Below are 18,058 nucleotides of genomic sequence, written 5' to 3' on the forward strand. Positions count from 1 at the left end.
GGAAATGCCATGGCCAGTTGTTGCTAATGGCAACAGCAGCTGGTCACCATAACAGCCTACTCTATGTCTGGGATGAACTCTCCCAGTGCAAATTTCTAGTTGACATGGGTGCAAAGGTTAGTGTCTTTCCTCCTTCTGACTTTGAAACGTACCAGGAGCGCAGGTCTGGTGCTCCCTGTGGCGAATAACAGTTCGATTTGCACGTACGGCACACGGATTATACCCCGAAATTCGGCGACAATAAGTACACATGGAAATTCATTCTTTCTGCTGTCTCCTGGCCGTGGTTGGGTGTCGACTTCCTCAGAGCCCACTTACTGATGATGGACTTAAAAGGGCGCTGGTTAGTGAACACCACAACGTTCCAGTCTTTCCGCCTTGGAAAAGCCAAACTACCTGCCCTGCACCTAGACGTCGTGGATTACTCAAACAATGAATTCACCAAACATCTTGCAGAGTTTCACTCCCGAGTTCTCCACTGCTACATCTAAACACGGCGTCACACACCACATGCTCATTCAAGGATCTCCTCTACACGCTCGAGCCCGACAAGTTGCAGCTTGCAAAATGTTCCACAAAATAGAAACTTGGAATCATATGCAGGTATGATAGCTCTTGGGCTTCCCCATTACAAATAAGGTCCAAACCCACAGGAGGCTGGAGTCCTTGAGGGGATTACAGGCATCTCAACAATGCTACCACTGCAGACTCTGTGCCCCATATACAGGACTTTACAATTAATCTTCATGGGTCCAGGATATTTTCTAAAATTAATTTGGTGCCCCATCAAATACCTGTAAACCCGGAGTATATGCCATCATAACACCATTCAGCCTCTTTGAATTTTTGAGAATATCTTTTGGGCTCAAAAATACTGCATAGAAATTCCAGTGACTAATGGACACAGTGAGGTATGGCATGGACTTCCTTATTGTACACTTGGATGACATACTTGTCGCCAGCCACTCCCACAAAGAGCACCTGCAGCATCTGCATTTACTCTGCCGCCGCCTACAGGAGTTTGGGCTAACTGTGAACACTGCCAAGTGCAAATTTAGGCAGCCTTCCATCGAGTTCTTGGGTCATCAGATCAGCAGCCAGGGTATCGTTCCATTGCCTAGCAAGGTGGAACCTATCTTCAAATTTGCAAGGCCTGATTCCATCAAAGGACTCCAGGAATTTGTGGGGATGGTCAACTTCTATTGTCACTTTCTACCCTCTACAGCTCATATTATGAAACCCCTCTTCTATCGCATCTCCAGCAATGCCAAAGAATACAAGTGGTCAAAGGAGATGATGGTAGCATTCCAGCAGACCAAAGACACCCTAGCGAAGGCAACATTTCTGGTCCATCCACAAATGGATGTACGAATAGCCTTGAAGATAGACGTGTCTGACGCAGCAGTAGCCAGGGTATTGGAACAATGAACAATGGAAGCCTCTAGTGTGTTTTAGTAGGCACTCTGCCCTCTGGAAATGAAATACAGGACATTCAATAGGGAATTGCTGGCGTGGTACCTCCTGGTCTGCTAATTTTTGGAAGGCAGGAATTGTGAGTTTGTGTTTGTGCCTAGAGATGCACATGGGCCACCCTTACAGAGGCCATATGAGGGTCCCTCAGAGTACTACGAAACAATGGTACAACTTATGTACTGGACATTGGGAGGCATCCAGAGACATTTACAGTTGACTAACTAAAGCCCGCTCATCTCAACCTTGATTGGCCCTTGCCATGACCCTGATGCAAAGGCACGGACAACTGCCCAAGAACTGTGGACAGTAATGGCACCAGAGCTTTAGCCTCCTATCACCGGTTCTGCAAAGTGGGGATGGGGAGGGGGGGCATTTTGTGGCTCACCGGAAGCTTAATCGAACCAGCTCAGGAGGTTCTGAGTGACGTCATGATGTCACAATGTGATGATGTCATTTGGAATGCGTGGGGTTTTAAAAAGCTGCCTGTGACTGCTTGAGTAAAATGGCTTTTACTGAACTTCGACTCGACTATGTTTGATCATTTTCTTGTTCTTCATTTTGCATTGCAACACAGTTGCTATAGGGGTAAGTTTTTTTTTACACTAAGGGTTGTGGGTGCCTGGAATGCCTTGCTGGGGATGGTAGTGAGGCTGAAACATTGGGGGCATTTAAGAGAGACAGACAAATGGATGAATGAAAAAAAGAGGATTATGGGATAGGGAGGGCTTATATATTTTTTTAAGAATGAATATATAGGTAGGTACACATCGAGGGCAGAAGGGTCTGTACTGTGCTGTATGCTCTATTTTCTATGTTAATACTGTCTCGTGGCTACAATCTGTCATCACAGATTCAGGACATCCATACATACATTTCCATTATAAATGTCAAGCAAAGCAGTTCAAATTTAAAATGGTGTTCACAATTTAGAGTCTAAAATAAATGCACATAAAAGTTCATGCACAGTGAAAAGCAAATGAAAGAAATATTCTACGTTTTTTTTAAAAGAAGATTTACTGGCAAACACAGAATCATATTTGAAGAGTGGGAACCAACGGTGAAGATCACACCAGATAGCAGCAACAAGGCCCACAGCAACTCAGAGGATGGCACTCCAATCAGTTGATACTTCATCAAAGCAGAAAGGTCACACAAAAAAAACTTCAAGAGAAATTACAAAGGATCAGTCTTCACTTGTATGGCTAATGCACAGCTCTCCAGTGTAATCACATTGAGAATTATTTGTGATCAGCAGGGAGAAATGATGGCACATCATAATATACTTCAGAATTAAGGCACTGGCTAATAAAGTTATGACAGCAATAAACCTTTGAAATAATAACCAATTTTAATTCCTCTCCTCAATACAGGTTAGCACACACAGAATGAGACCATTCTGTCTATCGAGTATATACCAGCAATCCAACTCACCTCAATCTTCCATCATGGTCCCATTAATTCTTTATTTTCAGATGCATAGCTGGCTCCCTTTTCAATACTACATCTAAATCTTCCTTCTCCCATAATCCCAGACACTGCATTTCTGAATTAATATCCCTTCAAGTTGTAACTGTTTATTTATGTACCCTTGGTTTGAGAGCCCTCTGCTTTATCCATCCTATCTACTGTGATGGATTATGTTATATTTTATACTGTATATAGATATATTTTAAAGGAGATAAATTCTGGGTCTTTTTTAAATGTAGGTCATAAACAGATACAAACACTTGACAACACAGATCTCATTTAACATGCCAGAGCTCTGCTCGTGCCAGACAGTCTAGGCTCCCAGTGCCTTTCTCAAGACAATGGAAACTGCTTTGCTGAAGGATTTCATAAGTAGGTGTTAATTGAACATGCTTTTGAATAATGGATTATTGTTTTGGAAAGGAACAGATGAATGGACTCAGAAGAATAGGTCTGGTGCAGTAATCTGTCTGAATACAGTTTTCTGTTCTAAGAGGGTCATGTGGTTTGGCAAGGAGGGAGGGGAGGGCAAGGAGGGAGAGAGGGGGAGAGAGAGAGAGAGAGAGAGAGAGAGAGAGACTAACAGGCTTTCTCTAACAGAGAGAAAGAGAGACTGCTGGTTTTCTGCAGTAGCATTTGGAAGCTTGTTTAAAAACCCATTTTGAAGATGGGTTGTGAGTTCTTAGTTCTGCCTGTTCAAAGCCCTTGTGTTCCATACAAGAGAAGATGGCTGGCTGCATAATGTTTAGCCTGAGTTAAAGGACCTGAAAGAAAGAGGTTATTATCTGGAAAACCCTTATGGGGCAAGTTTCTTCAGCAAGACACTGAAGTGGCTGATTGGCAGGATTCAGCTTGTGTGTCCAACGAGCAATAAATCTCTTTCTGAAAACCGACAAGAACCTTCCTGAGCAGTAACCATTTACCTTTCAAGCATAAAGCCAGGTGAAGGTTCATAAATGTAAAATTCTGTGCACAGTATAAGAATTGCCTGATACCAGTGAACTTAGAGGAATGAAAAGTGAGATTGGACTGTGAATCAAAGAACTTTTTTTGAAATTATATACACATTACATACATTTGCGCTTAGAATTAGAAGGGGATTAAGTTAAGTTAATAGTAATAAGTTAGAGTTTGATCCTGCTTTTATGTTTAAAGAAAATTAAAAGTAACTTTTGTTTAAGTTGGTGAATTGCTATTGCTGCTGGGTTTGGGGTCCTCTGAGACCATCACACTACTCATTATTTTAATCTCCCATTTATAAACATAACCAATATCCTTCATCCTGGAATCCCTTTGGTAAACCTCTGCTTCCAAAGTCTTCATATCTTTGCCAAGGTACAGCACCAGGAAACTGTCACAATTGTGTCTAAACTGGTGTAACACAAACTTTTGCTCTTGTGCTCCATGTCTCAAAAGCCTACAGACTTGCATGCTTTTTAACCGTTTATTTAAAACTTGCATTGCTACTTCCAATGGTCTATGGAAAAATGCTCGACATTTCTCTGCTCTTCTATCCTGATGAATAATTTGCACATGTATGAACCAAGAATAATTCTGCCAAATACTGTATATATTTTCAAATACCATGGAGGGTGTACCTGAATCCCTCCATGTGATGAAAATGGTAGCATTGCCGCTAGTCTGGACCTGCTGAGACACAATTTTCCCACGGGGTCTAACCGCCCAGTTTGACTGCCATCAGATCCGCAAAGGTTTTAAATGGCCTGTTAATGTGTGGAGCTGACAGTGGTTTTATTTAAAAATTCTGCAACCGTGGGGTCGGTGCCCAAGATCGTGGTGCTTAATGATCATCAGTAGCCATGAGGGGATGCAGATTCCGGGGAAGCAGAAGACTGGTGCAGGGTACCAGAAAATGGAGAGAACACCTCCAGTTTCAGAAAGCAGAGGAGACGACTCATGGGATGGTGATCATGGTGGAGAACCAGTGAGGGGTTCTGAAGCTGAAGAACACACAGACTGTTGGCAACTCAAGGTGAGGAACTCTTGGAAGCTGTGGGTTGCTGGCGACTGCAGTTGAGGAAATTTATAGCAGACTGTGACTGCTGGAAATTGGCTGAAGGGGTACTAGGCATTGGAACTAGAATGTGAGAGGGTACTGAAGTTAGAGGTTTGGATCTGGAGCTCAGGTTGCTGGTGGTTTGGACTGGATTTTGTGTGGCTATGGAGGCTGCGGCAATGCTGGAGGTGAATCCACGGACGCTCGGGAACTATGAGAGAACTCTCTTTTGCTTCTCTTTCTCTTACTGTAAGATGCACTTCAGGTAATTTCTGCAAATGACGAATCTGTCTGCCTTACAGCAGACAAAAGCAAGTTCCATGTAATATTGAGGTCCTTTCACAATTGCATCTCACTAAAGGGGCTGTTGAGTATTTAGGGATCGGAATGGGGGGGGTTTGGCTTTTCACAGTTGACCACTCCTAACTGGGACACTGAACACTTTCACACTTGCAAGGAGCTATTCCCGGGGTTAGGACTGTTCTACCTTCTACCAATGACATCATGACACATCGAGTAAGGGTGGACCTGCCCTCAATCCTGATCAATGTATTATGATCTTATATTTGAACAAAATTAATCATGCATAATTATAATATAATTAAGCTTTATGTACAGTACAATATAAGCTCTTCAACTCTTGTTGTTCATATATAAATCTTTATAATGGACTGTGGGCAAGTGCAAACAATAAATAGTAATAGCGGACAATTTTTAAACAGCATTAGAAAGTTGGTAGCGCTATAACGCACAATTTATATAATGTGGGAAAGTTTGTAGCATTATAGCACACAATTTATATAGCATGGAAAAATTGGTAGCGCCATCATGTACAATTTATAAATACCATGGGAAAAGGCGATGGTGGACCTGCTCCCAGAATTCCATGTGGCAGAGAAAGGGCTGTATGCCTGGCTGCGTACATGGGGCATTCATTGAGGGGTTTCTCTGCTGCACAGCATTCTGGGAAGTCAGGTCCGCCATTGCTTTTTTCCCCATGGCCCTTATAAATTGTGCGCTATAGCTCTACCAATTTACCCATGCTGTTTAAAAATTGTCCGCTATTGCTATTTATTTCCTCTCTCTCTCTCACTACGACTTTCCCATGGCAAAGTTTATACCTTTATTTTAATCTTTTCTTCCTGCACTCATGCAAAAACTTGGGTCATTTCAAACCCACAATGCAATTACCCCTTTCACATTTGCCTGATTGCAAAGCCAGCATCTGCAGACATCGGGGATTGTACTTGGGGTCGAGGCAGTCAGACCCCAGCATAAGATTATGTCATTTGGCGCCGGTGTTGAGTTGAATTTGCTTTCACACTTGCCACTTTAAAGGCCGATTGGCGTTTGATTCCTGGGACCACTTGCAAGTGTGAAAGGGGCTTTTTACTGTCTACATTATATGACAATAAAGGAATCATTAATTTTAAATTCATAGCACACATTTTGTAGGGCACGTTGCACAAGCCATGGTGAATACAAGAGAGCTCTAGAGTCTTTTATAGGCATGGCACAAGACTAGAGAGAGCTAGATGGAGGATGTACCAAAATATAAAGACCCAGGGAGAGTATTTCACAACTTACCATATTCTCCTGATGTAGACCCTCGGGCTGGTGGATAACGTGTGTCTACTCCAATTTTGTGTGCTCTAAGGTAGCCATTCACAACCTTCATTCAACTACGGTCCCTCCTAGGTCTCTGATCAAAGTTTATGTGCTGCACTTCTCTCCTACCAACCACACAAAAAATATTAATGTTATGTGAGGTGAAAAGGTGGTGGTGTCAGGTCCCCTTTGAGAATGGCTGCTCTCAGTTGACTAAAGTCAATGTTAGATCCATAGACTCCACCACAAAGAAGGCAGGTGTGCTTGACAGATTGGGAGGTAGTGCAATCTTTCTACCACTTTAAGGAGCTCTTGCATGCATGACCAAGATTTTCTATGCAATCCAGAATTCCACAGTCACGAGCCAAGGATTACCAAGTGAAATCCTCATTTATCCAAAATTTTTTTCGGAGCCGAACTGATCAGGGACATTGGGCTCCTGGCAGCAGCGCAGCGGACCTTGGGCTCCCAGTGCTGGCAGCAATGGACTGGACCTCAGGCCCCCAGCGCTGGCAGTAGTGGACCTTAGGCCCTCGGTGCCGGCAGTCGTGGACCTCAGGCCCCCGGTGCCAGGAGTGGGGCCTCGATGGGAAAGTGTTGGTGATCGATGGTAGCCGGCATCTTTTTGGTGAGAATTAAACTTTATTTTAATGCTTAAAAAGCCTTGCCTTTTTGTTTGTTATTGTATAAACACTGTTACAAGTGATTTACTGTTGGTACTAGGCCATTTTTAAAAAATGACCAGTTCTTTGAAAAAACGTTTATCCGAAATTGGCCTGGTCCCGACATTTCGGATAATTGGAGTTGTGCTGTAGCTAGTACTGCAAGGAATCACAGCAAGAGGGATTTGTTAAAAATTGGAATATTTACATGGAGGGATGAAAATGTTCTATTAGGATGGCATGGTTAGTGTAGCAGGTAAGGCAGCATTATTACAGTGCCATGTTCGAATCCGGTGCTGTCTCTTAAGGAGTTTGTATGTTCTCCCCATATCTGCGTGGGTTTCCTCTGGGTGCTCATGTTTCCTCCCACCTTTCAAATACGTATGGGGGTTGTTGGTTAATTGGGTGGTACAGGCTCATGGACCAGAAGGGCCTGTTACCATTAAATTTAAAAATGAGCAATAAGTCAGGTAACTATAGTTCAGTTTACCTAACAACAGTTAGCTGATCCCAAGGATTATTAGAAATAAATTTACATGAACATACATTAATATGGACAAGAAGAATAATTTGACTCAATCTTTTTCATCCATCAAGAAAGATTAATTTATTTTTTGGTTGGTCCATTTGAAGATCCACAATTTTACCTCTCTCCCAGAGTCCTACCTCCCTGTCACTCAGAATGGGATTTTATCCTCTTTTGGTAATGTGTAAACTCAGCGTGGTAACTTATTTTCACCATTGGATGTATTTCCACTTAAATATTTCACCCTGTTTTCAAATGTGAAAAACTCTAGAGATTTAGCTTTATACAGTACTGTGCAATAACTTTATTTTACAAAAGAGAAATATGCATTTAAGGTGAATAATTTTCTTTACCTTCCCAAATAATTCTTCAAGGAGACAAAATGAGAATAAAATAATACAATTCCAAGCTCATCCATTATGTCATCATTTACAAACTTCTTGGTAAGGAACAACAAACTGAGGAATGATTGTTCGTAATCCCAAAAATAGTAACCAATATCCCAAGGGAATTTTTCAAATGCCTACAGTAGTATCCTTTCTGCATTCTCAGCACACAAAAGTCTAGAAAGCTCTAGTTCTAAGAGCTCCCAAATTCAAACAGACTTGTCAGTCAAATGCAAATAGAAGCAACTGTTCAGTGCAATTCATGTTTCACTTCTGCAAGCAACAAGAGTGGCAATGAATCAGATACTTGCACAACTTCCTGAACCTCACCATGGAAACAACACTCTGAAAAATAGTACGTCTTTATATCGAACACCGGCAGGGTCACAAATAACATTCTCCTGGTTCAATACATGTTTAAATTGAGGATAATGAAGTGATAAGCATAGAACTGAGGTCCAAAAAAGCGCCAAACTTTTAAAAGTTGAAGGATCAAGCTACCTGTGAAGGTTGCATGAAAATGAGCTTGAATTACATGCATTACATTTGATGCACAATAACGCTAATTAAAAAAAACACATAGAGTAGCACAACAAAACCAAATGGCCGCCCACAGAAAGGAATTTTGTCTATTCCCTTGAAGGCAAATAATCTGAACCAGTAGCAACTCTTTGTCACCCAACCATTCCTACAGTGATGTGTTTGGCCTCATCTATGTGTCAGTCTTGGAGGTACATTTTGCAATATGATTGAAACTGAAGGGCAAACTTACGTCAGAGGGTCGCGTCTTGGCAACGCTGTCAATTGGCCGGTCTTTCAGGATATTGTCAATTACTCCATTTCGATTCCACAGCTCAAATAGTGTCTTCCCATGCTGGTAGCCCACTTCCTGTGTGGGAAGAATGGGTAAAAGACCCGTTTGAAAAGCAACATTATTCATGGAAACTCGAGTGCCCAAGAACATAGAAGGCTGTAGAAAGTGGCAAACCAGCCAAGTCCATTAAGGGCATTTACCTAGTGTCATTGAAGACATCTTTGTGAGACTATCTCAAGAAGGCTCCCAACATCATAAAGAACCCCCGTTACCCTGGTTACAATCTCTTCTTGTTGCTCATTTCAGGCAGAAAGTACAGAAGCCTGAAGTTCAGCACCTCCACATTCAATAACATTTTTTAATCTAATAGCTCTCAGGCTTTTGAATCAGCCTGTACTACTCTAACCCTAAACAACCAGAGACTACTACAAGACCTCTAAAGCAGTTGTTGTCAACCTTTTTCTTTCCACTCACATACCACTTTAAGTAATCCCAATGCCATAAGTGCTCTGTGATTAGTAAGGGATTGGTTAAAGTGGCATGTGAGTGGGAAGGGATGGATGGTTGAGAATCACTGCTCTAGACCTAATTGTTATTGAAATATCTTGCTTGAGAAAAATTGTCATTGGCCATTTCCTTTGGAGTTATGAAACCGTGCACATAACAAGTAAATTAGGTACGATTAAAACAGTGGTTTTCACTTTTTCTTTCCACCCACATTCCTCCTTAAGCAATCCCTTACTAATCACAGAATACAAAGTGGAATGTGAGTGGAAAAATGTTGAGAACCACTGCAAAAGGATCTGTCTGCATCACTGAGACCACTTTTCCCCCCCTTGCACTAATGGTAACTCTGAATATTTATTTATCTATCCTTTTATATTTATTATGCCTTTTTGCTCTATCTTTTTGCAAGCAGAATTTCAATACATCTGGACATTGTGCCTGTGTATGACAATAAACTCAAGTGAGCATGTTCAGTGCAGACATGTGGGGCTAAAGGGTCTGATCCGCTCTGTTCAGAAAATGGCTCCTCTTACAGCAAGTACTCTCTAGGTAGGGTATTACAAGAGTTAGTGGCATGTTTGTCCATGGCCTCAGGCCCTGCCAAATTGAGGCAACCCACAAATTGGAAGAACAATACCTTATATTCTGTCTTGGCAGACTCCAACCAGAGGGCATTCATATAAACTTGTCCAATTTCTGTTAGACCCCTCCCTCAGTCTATCTCTTTCCCCACTCCTCTGTCTCCCTTCTTCCAGCTTCCCACCTCTTCCTTCTCCTGTCAGCTCTTTATCAAAGCACCCTTAGCTCTTTATCCTCTCCCCATCACTTCTCCGATTTTTGCTCTTCTGCCCTCCCATCTGAATCCTCTTTCCTCCAAGCTGTTTTAGCCTGTGCTCCTCCCTATTCCTCTTGCTCCCTCCTCTCCCATCTTTTCATTCAAGCATTCACCCATTTTTCCAGATTTCTGACCAAAACATTGGCTACCTTGTGGCGGCGCACATATTTGTAGCAGTGAGCCAGCTCCGCTTGTTACACGTGGTTGGCAGAGCAGCCGTGGCAAAGATGGCATTGCGGGTCCATCTCTTCCAGAACAGACCAGAAGTATGTGTAAGCGCTTACGTTAGCGTAAAGCGGAGGGTTTCAGAGGGCCTTAAAGGTTGCAGCACATACCTCAAAGTAAACTAGTTGTGCTCAACGAGCTCACAGTCCGCTGTCTCAGTTCTTCTCACTGCGCTTGTGCACACACTACTACACTGGTGACCCTGATGAGTCTCCATATTATGAAGACTGGGCACAATGGACCCTGTAGCGGTGGGTGCCGTTGTGTTAAAGCTGTCTACATTCTGGTCGAACAGGCGCCGCATTTGGTTCAGCCAAGTGGAGGCCCAGATCAAACAAATTTATTTGGACTCGACAAAATACTTCCACATTGTCAGTTTGCTGGATGAAGAGGCCTTCGCATGAGTTGTTGACCTCATCCAGTCACCACCAGAGGAAGGCAAATGTATGGGTATAAAGAACCTCTTCATAAACACTTATGGGCTTTTAAGACAAAAAGGGTTGCCAGGCTCCTCCACCTGGACAGCTTAGGGAACAGAACACTATCCGCTCTCATGGACGAGATGCTCACCCTGGCAGAGGGACAGAAGTCCTGCCTCATGTTTGAGCATTCATTTTTCGAACTAATGCCTGAAGACTGGCAGACTCCAGCAACCCACATTATGTCGCGGCATGAGAAGATGTCCTTTACGACTCCAAACACGAGCCTGCAGGGACTGTCAACCACATTACAAAGTTGCCATCCAAGCCAGTCCAACAAGCTGCCAACAAGCTCAACCTCGCCAAGGAAGATTTTAAGCACATGGAGGAACTTGGTATCGTCCACCAGTCCGACAGTCCATGGGCCTCTCCCATCCACTTGGTGCCCAAGTCTAATGGCAGCTGGAGACCCTGCAGAGACAACTGGCGCCTCAACGATGCGACGATGCCAGACCGCTATCTGATCCCTCACATCCAGGATTTCACAGCAAACCTCCATGGTGCACACCAACGTCCAAAGTCAACCTGATCCGGGGAAACCACCAGATCCCTGTTCATCTGGAAGATGTTCAGAAAACTGCTACCATCACCCACTTTGGCCTCTTTGAATTTCTCCACATGCCATTAGGCCTAATGAACGCAGCCCTCAATGTCATGGACATGGTCGGCAGAGACTTACAGTTCCTCATCATCTACCTGGATGATATCCTGGTAGCGACCAAGACGTAAGGAGCACATCTCCCACTTTTGCCAGCTTTTTGACTGCATAGCTGAAATGGCCTTACCATCAATCTGGCAAAGTGCCAGTTTTGCCTCAACGAAATCAACTTATTAGGCCAAAGAATCACCCAGGACGGCTCCACTCCTTTGCCCGACAAAGTGAAGGCTATCCAACATTTCGCCAGGCCAATGACCCTGAAAGGACTTCCAAGAATTCATGGGCATGGTGAGCTTTTACAACAGGTTCATCACTACAGCTGCCTGCATCATGCGACAACTCTTCACGATAATGTCGGACTCCAATAAAGGCCTCGACTGGACTGACAATTCCAGAAAACCAAAGAGGCTCTGGGTGCCACAACATGGTTGTCTACCCATGCATGGACGTGCCCACAGTCCTCACTGTTTACGCGTCCAAAACAGTAGTGGACGGTGTTAGTTCATGGACAACACTTGGAAGCCCCTTGCCTTTTTCAGCTGTCACCTATGAGCGTTTGAACTGAAGTACAGCGTGTTCGCCAAGAGCTGCTGGCCACTTTTTGGAGGGGTAGACTTTCACAGTCTACACAGACCACAGGTGCTGATGTTTGTTTTCTCCACGCCCTCCGAATCATGGTCTGCCCACCAGGAGTGGCATTTATCCTACCTCTTGAAGTTCACCACTTCCATCCACCACCTCTCCGGTAAAGAGAATGTTGTCGCTGACGCACTCTCCAGGCCAGTTCTTCACGCCCTGTCGCACGGCATCAGCTACCACGAACTGGCTCGAGCCCAGCAAGATGACCCCAAGACCCACAGCTTCAGGACACGATCATGAGTCTGCAGCTCCAGAACGTATGGTGCGACCTTGTTCTGAGATGTCTACACTGGCCAATCCCGAACAATTGTCCCTGCCCAATGAAGATGAACGGTTTTCGACACACTACATGGCCTTTCCCATCCCTCCATCCGATCGACGTTGTGGATGATATCCCCTTGGTTTTCTGGCATGGGCTGTACAAGCAGGTTAGTGAATGTGCGAAGACCTGTACGCACTGCCAAACTGCGAAGGTCCAATGCCCACCAGGCCCCACCTCTAACAGTTTGACGCACCAACTTGCAGGTTCAAGCATCTCCACCTCGACACAGTGGCCCCCTTGCCAGTCTCCCGAGGGTTGCGCGACCTGCTCATGATGGTGGACAGATTTACCAGATGTCGTCCCAATTTCGGACGCCACTACTGACATTTGCACCCGGGCCTTCCTCTCTGCCTGGATCTCCCGATTTGGAGTCCCAGCGCATATAACGACTGACCGGGGGGCCCAATTCACTTCCTCCCTTTGGAACGAATTCTCCAAACTCCTGGGCAGCCAGATACACCGCACCATTGCCTACCATCCCCAGTCCAACGGATTAGTCGAGTGTTTTCACCACCACCTTAAGTCGGCACTGATGGCAAGGCTGGAGATGCCAAACTGGGTGAACGAACTGCCATGGGTCCTCCTCGGTTTCCGCACAGCACCAAAGGATGACCTGTAAGCCTCCTCAGCTGTGTTGATCTATGGTGAACCCCTATCAGTCCCAGGCCAATTCCTGCCTTCACCAAGACAGGATAGCGGCACCACCACCGTACTGGAAAGACTGAGAGACAAATTGGGATAACTCACACCACCTCTGCCAATGTGACACTGCCACCCCCCTCAGCTTACCCTGCTGGCCTAGACATCTGCGACTATGTGTTTGTGGATAGGGGCAGACACAGGCCACGCATCCAGCATCCTTACGAGGGGCCTATAAAGTACTCCACGCTTGACATTGGGGACAAAGAAGAACTTTTCACCTTGGACCACCTCAAACCGGCACACTTGGACGTTACAGCTGGTAGGGGTCCCACTGCCAACATGCAGGGGTTGGCCACCAAAGCAGGAGACCACCGGTGCCTGTTCTGGGGAGGTGGCATTGTGTGGTGGCGCACATATTTGTACGGTGAACTGGTTCTGCTTGAGCAGCCGCAGCAAAGATGGCATCACAGGACCTTCTCTTCCGGTACAGACTGGAAGTATGCGTACGCGCTTGCATCAGCATGAAGTGAGTTTCGGAAGGTAAGGGGTGGGATCCCAAGGACCTGAAAGATTGCAGTGCGTAACTTGAAGTAAACTATTATACTTATCGTGCTCACAGCCTGCTGTCTCAGTTCTCGCTGCGCTTGTGCACACACCACTACAACCTTTTACTTCTGTGGATGCTGCATTACCTGCTGAGTTTCTCCAGCACTTTTGTGCGTTCCACTCTCTTGGTGAACACTATTTTTCTGGAAGTGACTAGAAGCTAAACTTTCTCTGAGGCAAGCATATCACTTACTACGTTACAGCTGAATGAGGGATTGACCCAAGAGACCTTCAAAATTACAAACCGATTTGATTAGCTAGATGTATGTAATTGGGGGCAAGACCAGAACACAGGCTTGAAAGATAAGGTGATTGCTAATTAATCAGTGAGCAATGAGAGCGTGGAACCTGCTTTTGCCAAACACGTTTAAGGCAGATGCCATGAGCCCAAATGTGGAAAGCTGAATGGGTGGAGATAGGATTAGATGTGGGAGACTCACAGGAGGCTTCTGTTTCAATGATGTTTTTTCTAACTTTGCAAATTAAACAGAATTGAAAAAGTTACGTGTAACACATTTTGACTGTCAATTGACCGCTACAACAGCATTAGTACACTTTCTATTTATGTATGGGATGTGGACATAGATTTATTACCCATTGCTAATTCCACATGAGAAGGTGATGGCAAGCTATCTTCTCAGCCAAATACAGACCATCTGAGTCAAGTGTCCCTCTGGAATGTTGGGCAGGGAATTTGATGATGAAGGTCTCCATGCAGGGGACCATGAGGGAGCGAATGATCAGTGGGAAAGGAGAGCCAGTCACACAGCACAGGTGCATTGCATCATGGAGAGAGAGTAGCTGTCAGAGCAGGTTCTGGGACTCTGGCCCCAACAGTGATGGTGAATCAAGAGGACTCAGTGGCTGCTGTTGGAGAGAAAGACAACAGCTCCATCCTAAGAGACCAATCAAAGTCAGAAGCTGGCAGGGAAGAATGACTTTGAACTTTCCCCTGTCAATCTACTCGGGGTCAATATGTCTGGATACTCATTTATTTCAGATTTCCAGCATCATCAGTGTTTGATGTCAACCAACAGCAACGTGCTTTACCCATCTCCGTGCCCTCATGTACTTGGGCTAGGAGAGCAGCTGCAATTATCAAACCTCGGTCAACAGTACCACCCCTCTCCAATCCCTTGTTCAAATGCACTCGCCTACCCCTGGTCAACACAACCACCTTCCATCAGTCAACAGCTGCACACTGACACCTCCCCCCTCCCCATCAACAGCACCACCTGTCTCCCATCTGCAGCCCTTCCCATTCTCTGCACCTCCCTCGCTGCAATCTAATTAAACAACTGTTTGACTTCCAACTGTTCCAGGGTTAGGAAGGTCATGAATCTGAAACGTTGACTCTGTTGCTCTCTACTTCAAAGCTGCAAGATCAGCTAAGTATTTCCAGCAATTTTTTCTCTACTTCAGATTTACAGCATTTTGATTTTCTTTTTTTTGCAGGCAACTTTATCTGTCAGTTTCAATCACTCCAAGAGTGATGTGATAGGTTGGCTCTCTCAGCGTTTAACTAAAAGTTCAGAGAAAATGAGGCTGCAACAGAAATTTACTTACTGCAATTTCATTGAATTTTCCAAATTCCAGCGTTCCATAGCGGTCAATCGGAGGTCGAATATACTCGCAATAGTCACTGTTCTTCACCACCTCCAGCTGCCGGACACAGCAAACATAAGCCAGGCGAGTTTGGATCTCTGCCATGTCCAATACCTGCAATTACAATAACACAATTGTTGTGTTGGGAAGAGAATTAGGTTTGGTGAGTTCACAGAGAGACAAGTCTGGACACAAGTGTTACAATTACAGGTAACTTTACAGGTTACAAACAGGGGAGAATGTCAAACGATAGAATTACTCTACTACTAAACAACTATATAGGCATTTACATCAGACCCAGGTTGGACTCCGATACCAGTGACCGCCTATCTTCTACACGCTCATGAATGTGTACACACTCTACAGCCAGGGACTTTCAAACAAACACTCGGTTCCCTGTACTAATGGAAGTACAGCTCTGTGCAAGCACTGATCTATTGCAAAACTACAGCTCTGCTTAATTGTAGTGCATACTTTACCCGTGTCTCCTCCAGCAATGTCCACAGTAGTAACCTGGCATGGAGCCATGTCCGGGGCTTGGACCACGAGGCAGTGAGTAAAAAATGTGCCATGCATTGATGTTTAATACAGTTTGGAGTTAGGCTTCTAGCCAATAATGACTCAAAGTAATTTAAACAAGCCAACAACAACTTGTGCACTAATGGGTGGCTGGAGTCCCACCTTGATGCGACTTCCGAATAAGTTTCAGACAGGGATGACTCGTGACCTTCCGCAATCCACAATATTCCTGACAGATAGGGAGGCCACGTGTTTCTCCACTATCCACATATAACAGCAACAGAAGCTTTGCTAAAGCCAATTCCATTTTGTAAATGCTAGGGAATCTCCACAACGCAAAACTGAACACCACCCAGAAGTGGACCTCAATCAAAATACCAACAAATTGGGGATTGGACTTTCGTGTAGAAATGTGCAGGAATCTTTATGTTGCTGACACTTAAGAGAACAAATACAATTACAAATGGTACTGTTCACATTTCCCTGAGAAATCTAGCCCAATAATAATGTAAAGCATTGGTGACATTCAGCTGAGCAGTGTCCCTTCTCCAAAAGTGATCTCTGCTTCTAGCGGTTGGTCATTTCAGACTGCCTGCACCTTTTCATTTTAGTTGTCCAAAAGCAAACTGTTTCCAGTAACTGGAGAGCAGGAATGTACGATTAAAGGCGGTTTATTAAGGACATCTGGGCAGTTCTCCACCATCTCCTGCTTGCTTCACTACTTCCTTGACAGCCAGCAACCGGATGGGCAGGAACTTACTCCAATTAAATCTTGGAGGACTATAACTATGCAAATTCTACCCATCTTTCTGTCCACAATTAAACCATTAGCAATCTTACTTGACCCTGAATTTGCTTTAGATCTCAGTTTGGATGGCCTAGTAGCTAGCGTAATGTTATTACTGTACCAGAGACCTGGGTTTGAATCTGCCGTTGTCTGTACAGAGTTTGTACCTTCTCCCTACAATCACACGGGTTTCCTCTGGGTGCTCCGGTTTTCTCCCACGTCCCAAAGACGTATGGGGCTAGTAAGTTAATTGGTCACATGGGTGCATTTTGTTGGTGCAGCCTAGTGAAACGGCAGGGCCTATTATCTCCAAATTAAAAAAAAAATCTCAAACTTATTGTCACACAAATACCTACTTCTACCACAAGAATACCTCATCAATATCATGGTTGCTTTTAGTAGCCTTCCTCTAGCAATTATGCTTGGCTTCCCAACATCTTATGGCACATAAAAGAAGTTGGAATCAATGTAGATCAATTGTGATCATATAGAATGTCAGAGCAGCTTTTGTGGTACAGTGGGCTAGTCCTGATCCTTCTTCTTGTGTTCTAAATTCTGCTTAAATTTAAATTTGATGTGTATAACTTAGCAACCCAATGCTTGCATTCCTACTTAGGAAGCTGGCTAAGACTTTCAATTTAAAAGTCTTATTATTCTCTCCATGGGTTAGCCACCCCATAACATTTTAAATGTCCTCCAGCCTGAAAGCCCTCTAAAATCTCCAAATCTGCCCACTCGCACACTTTGATTTAATTGACTCCACCATTAGATATATTCCACTTCAGGAAGAAGATATAAATGCCTAAAGCCCAGAATGTCTATGTTCAAGAACAGTATTTTTTTTATATACCCCCAATGGTTGTTGGGTTCTTGATTCATCCATTTTGCCCTAATCATAACTACTCTGGCACCACTAAAGGCCCTGTCTGCCCTGTTCAAATGTCACTATTTTCATGTACTCTCTAAATGTGAATATTTATCATCTATCCTTTTTATTTATTATCTCTTTCTTTACTGAGGTCTTTTAATGGATACAAATTGAGATTTTTTAATAATTAAGTACGTTTTGCTGCAGTAGAATGAATTTTAATACATATGTTCATTGTACTAATGTTTCTGACAATAAACATTATCTTTATCACTGCCAAGACATTAGAAGAGACATTCCCAAACTTTTTTTTGGCTAGGGCCCCTTTAAGAGTCTGATCAAAGTTAATGGGCCCCTTCCCTTTGAAGCAGTCAAGTTTTGGTTTCATCTGTACTTGTCTTCTACCAACTACA

The 18,058-nt window shown here is 44.0% G+C and overlaps 1 protein-coding gene across 18 annotated transcripts in view; it reads right to left on the reverse strand.

Annotated features, from left to right (window-relative positions):
• The window catches only part of pnpla7b (patatin-like phospholipase domain containing 7b), a 496,626-nt gene that overhangs the window by 68,788 nt on the left and 409,780 nt on the right, over positions 1-18,058 (reverse strand). For 17 of the 18 annotated variants that reach the window (XR_011356222.1, XR_011356233.1, XR_011356243.1 and 14 more), the window contains 2 exons: positions 15,433-15,585; positions 8,912-9,028 (listed from right to left, as the gene is read on the reverse strand). Coding sequence is in view for 10 of the 18 variants with exons in the window: in XM_069933113.1 (XP_069789214.1) it covers positions 8,912-9,028; positions 15,433-15,585 (270 nt within the window). In the remaining 8 variants the exon portion in view is untranslated. Of the gene's footprint in view, positions 1-6,544; positions 6,691-8,911; positions 9,029-15,432; positions 15,586-18,058 lie in introns of all 18 variants that reach the window. The other variant, XR_011356251.1, reaches the window with a different exon arrangement.

This window comes from Narcine bancroftii, chromosome 1 (genome assembly GCF_036971445.1).
Source record: "Narcine bancroftii isolate sNarBan1 chromosome 1, sNarBan1.hap1, whole genome shotgun sequence".
Taxonomy (NCBI): domain Eukaryota; kingdom Metazoa; phylum Chordata; class Chondrichthyes; order Torpediniformes; family Narcinidae; genus Narcine; species Narcine bancroftii.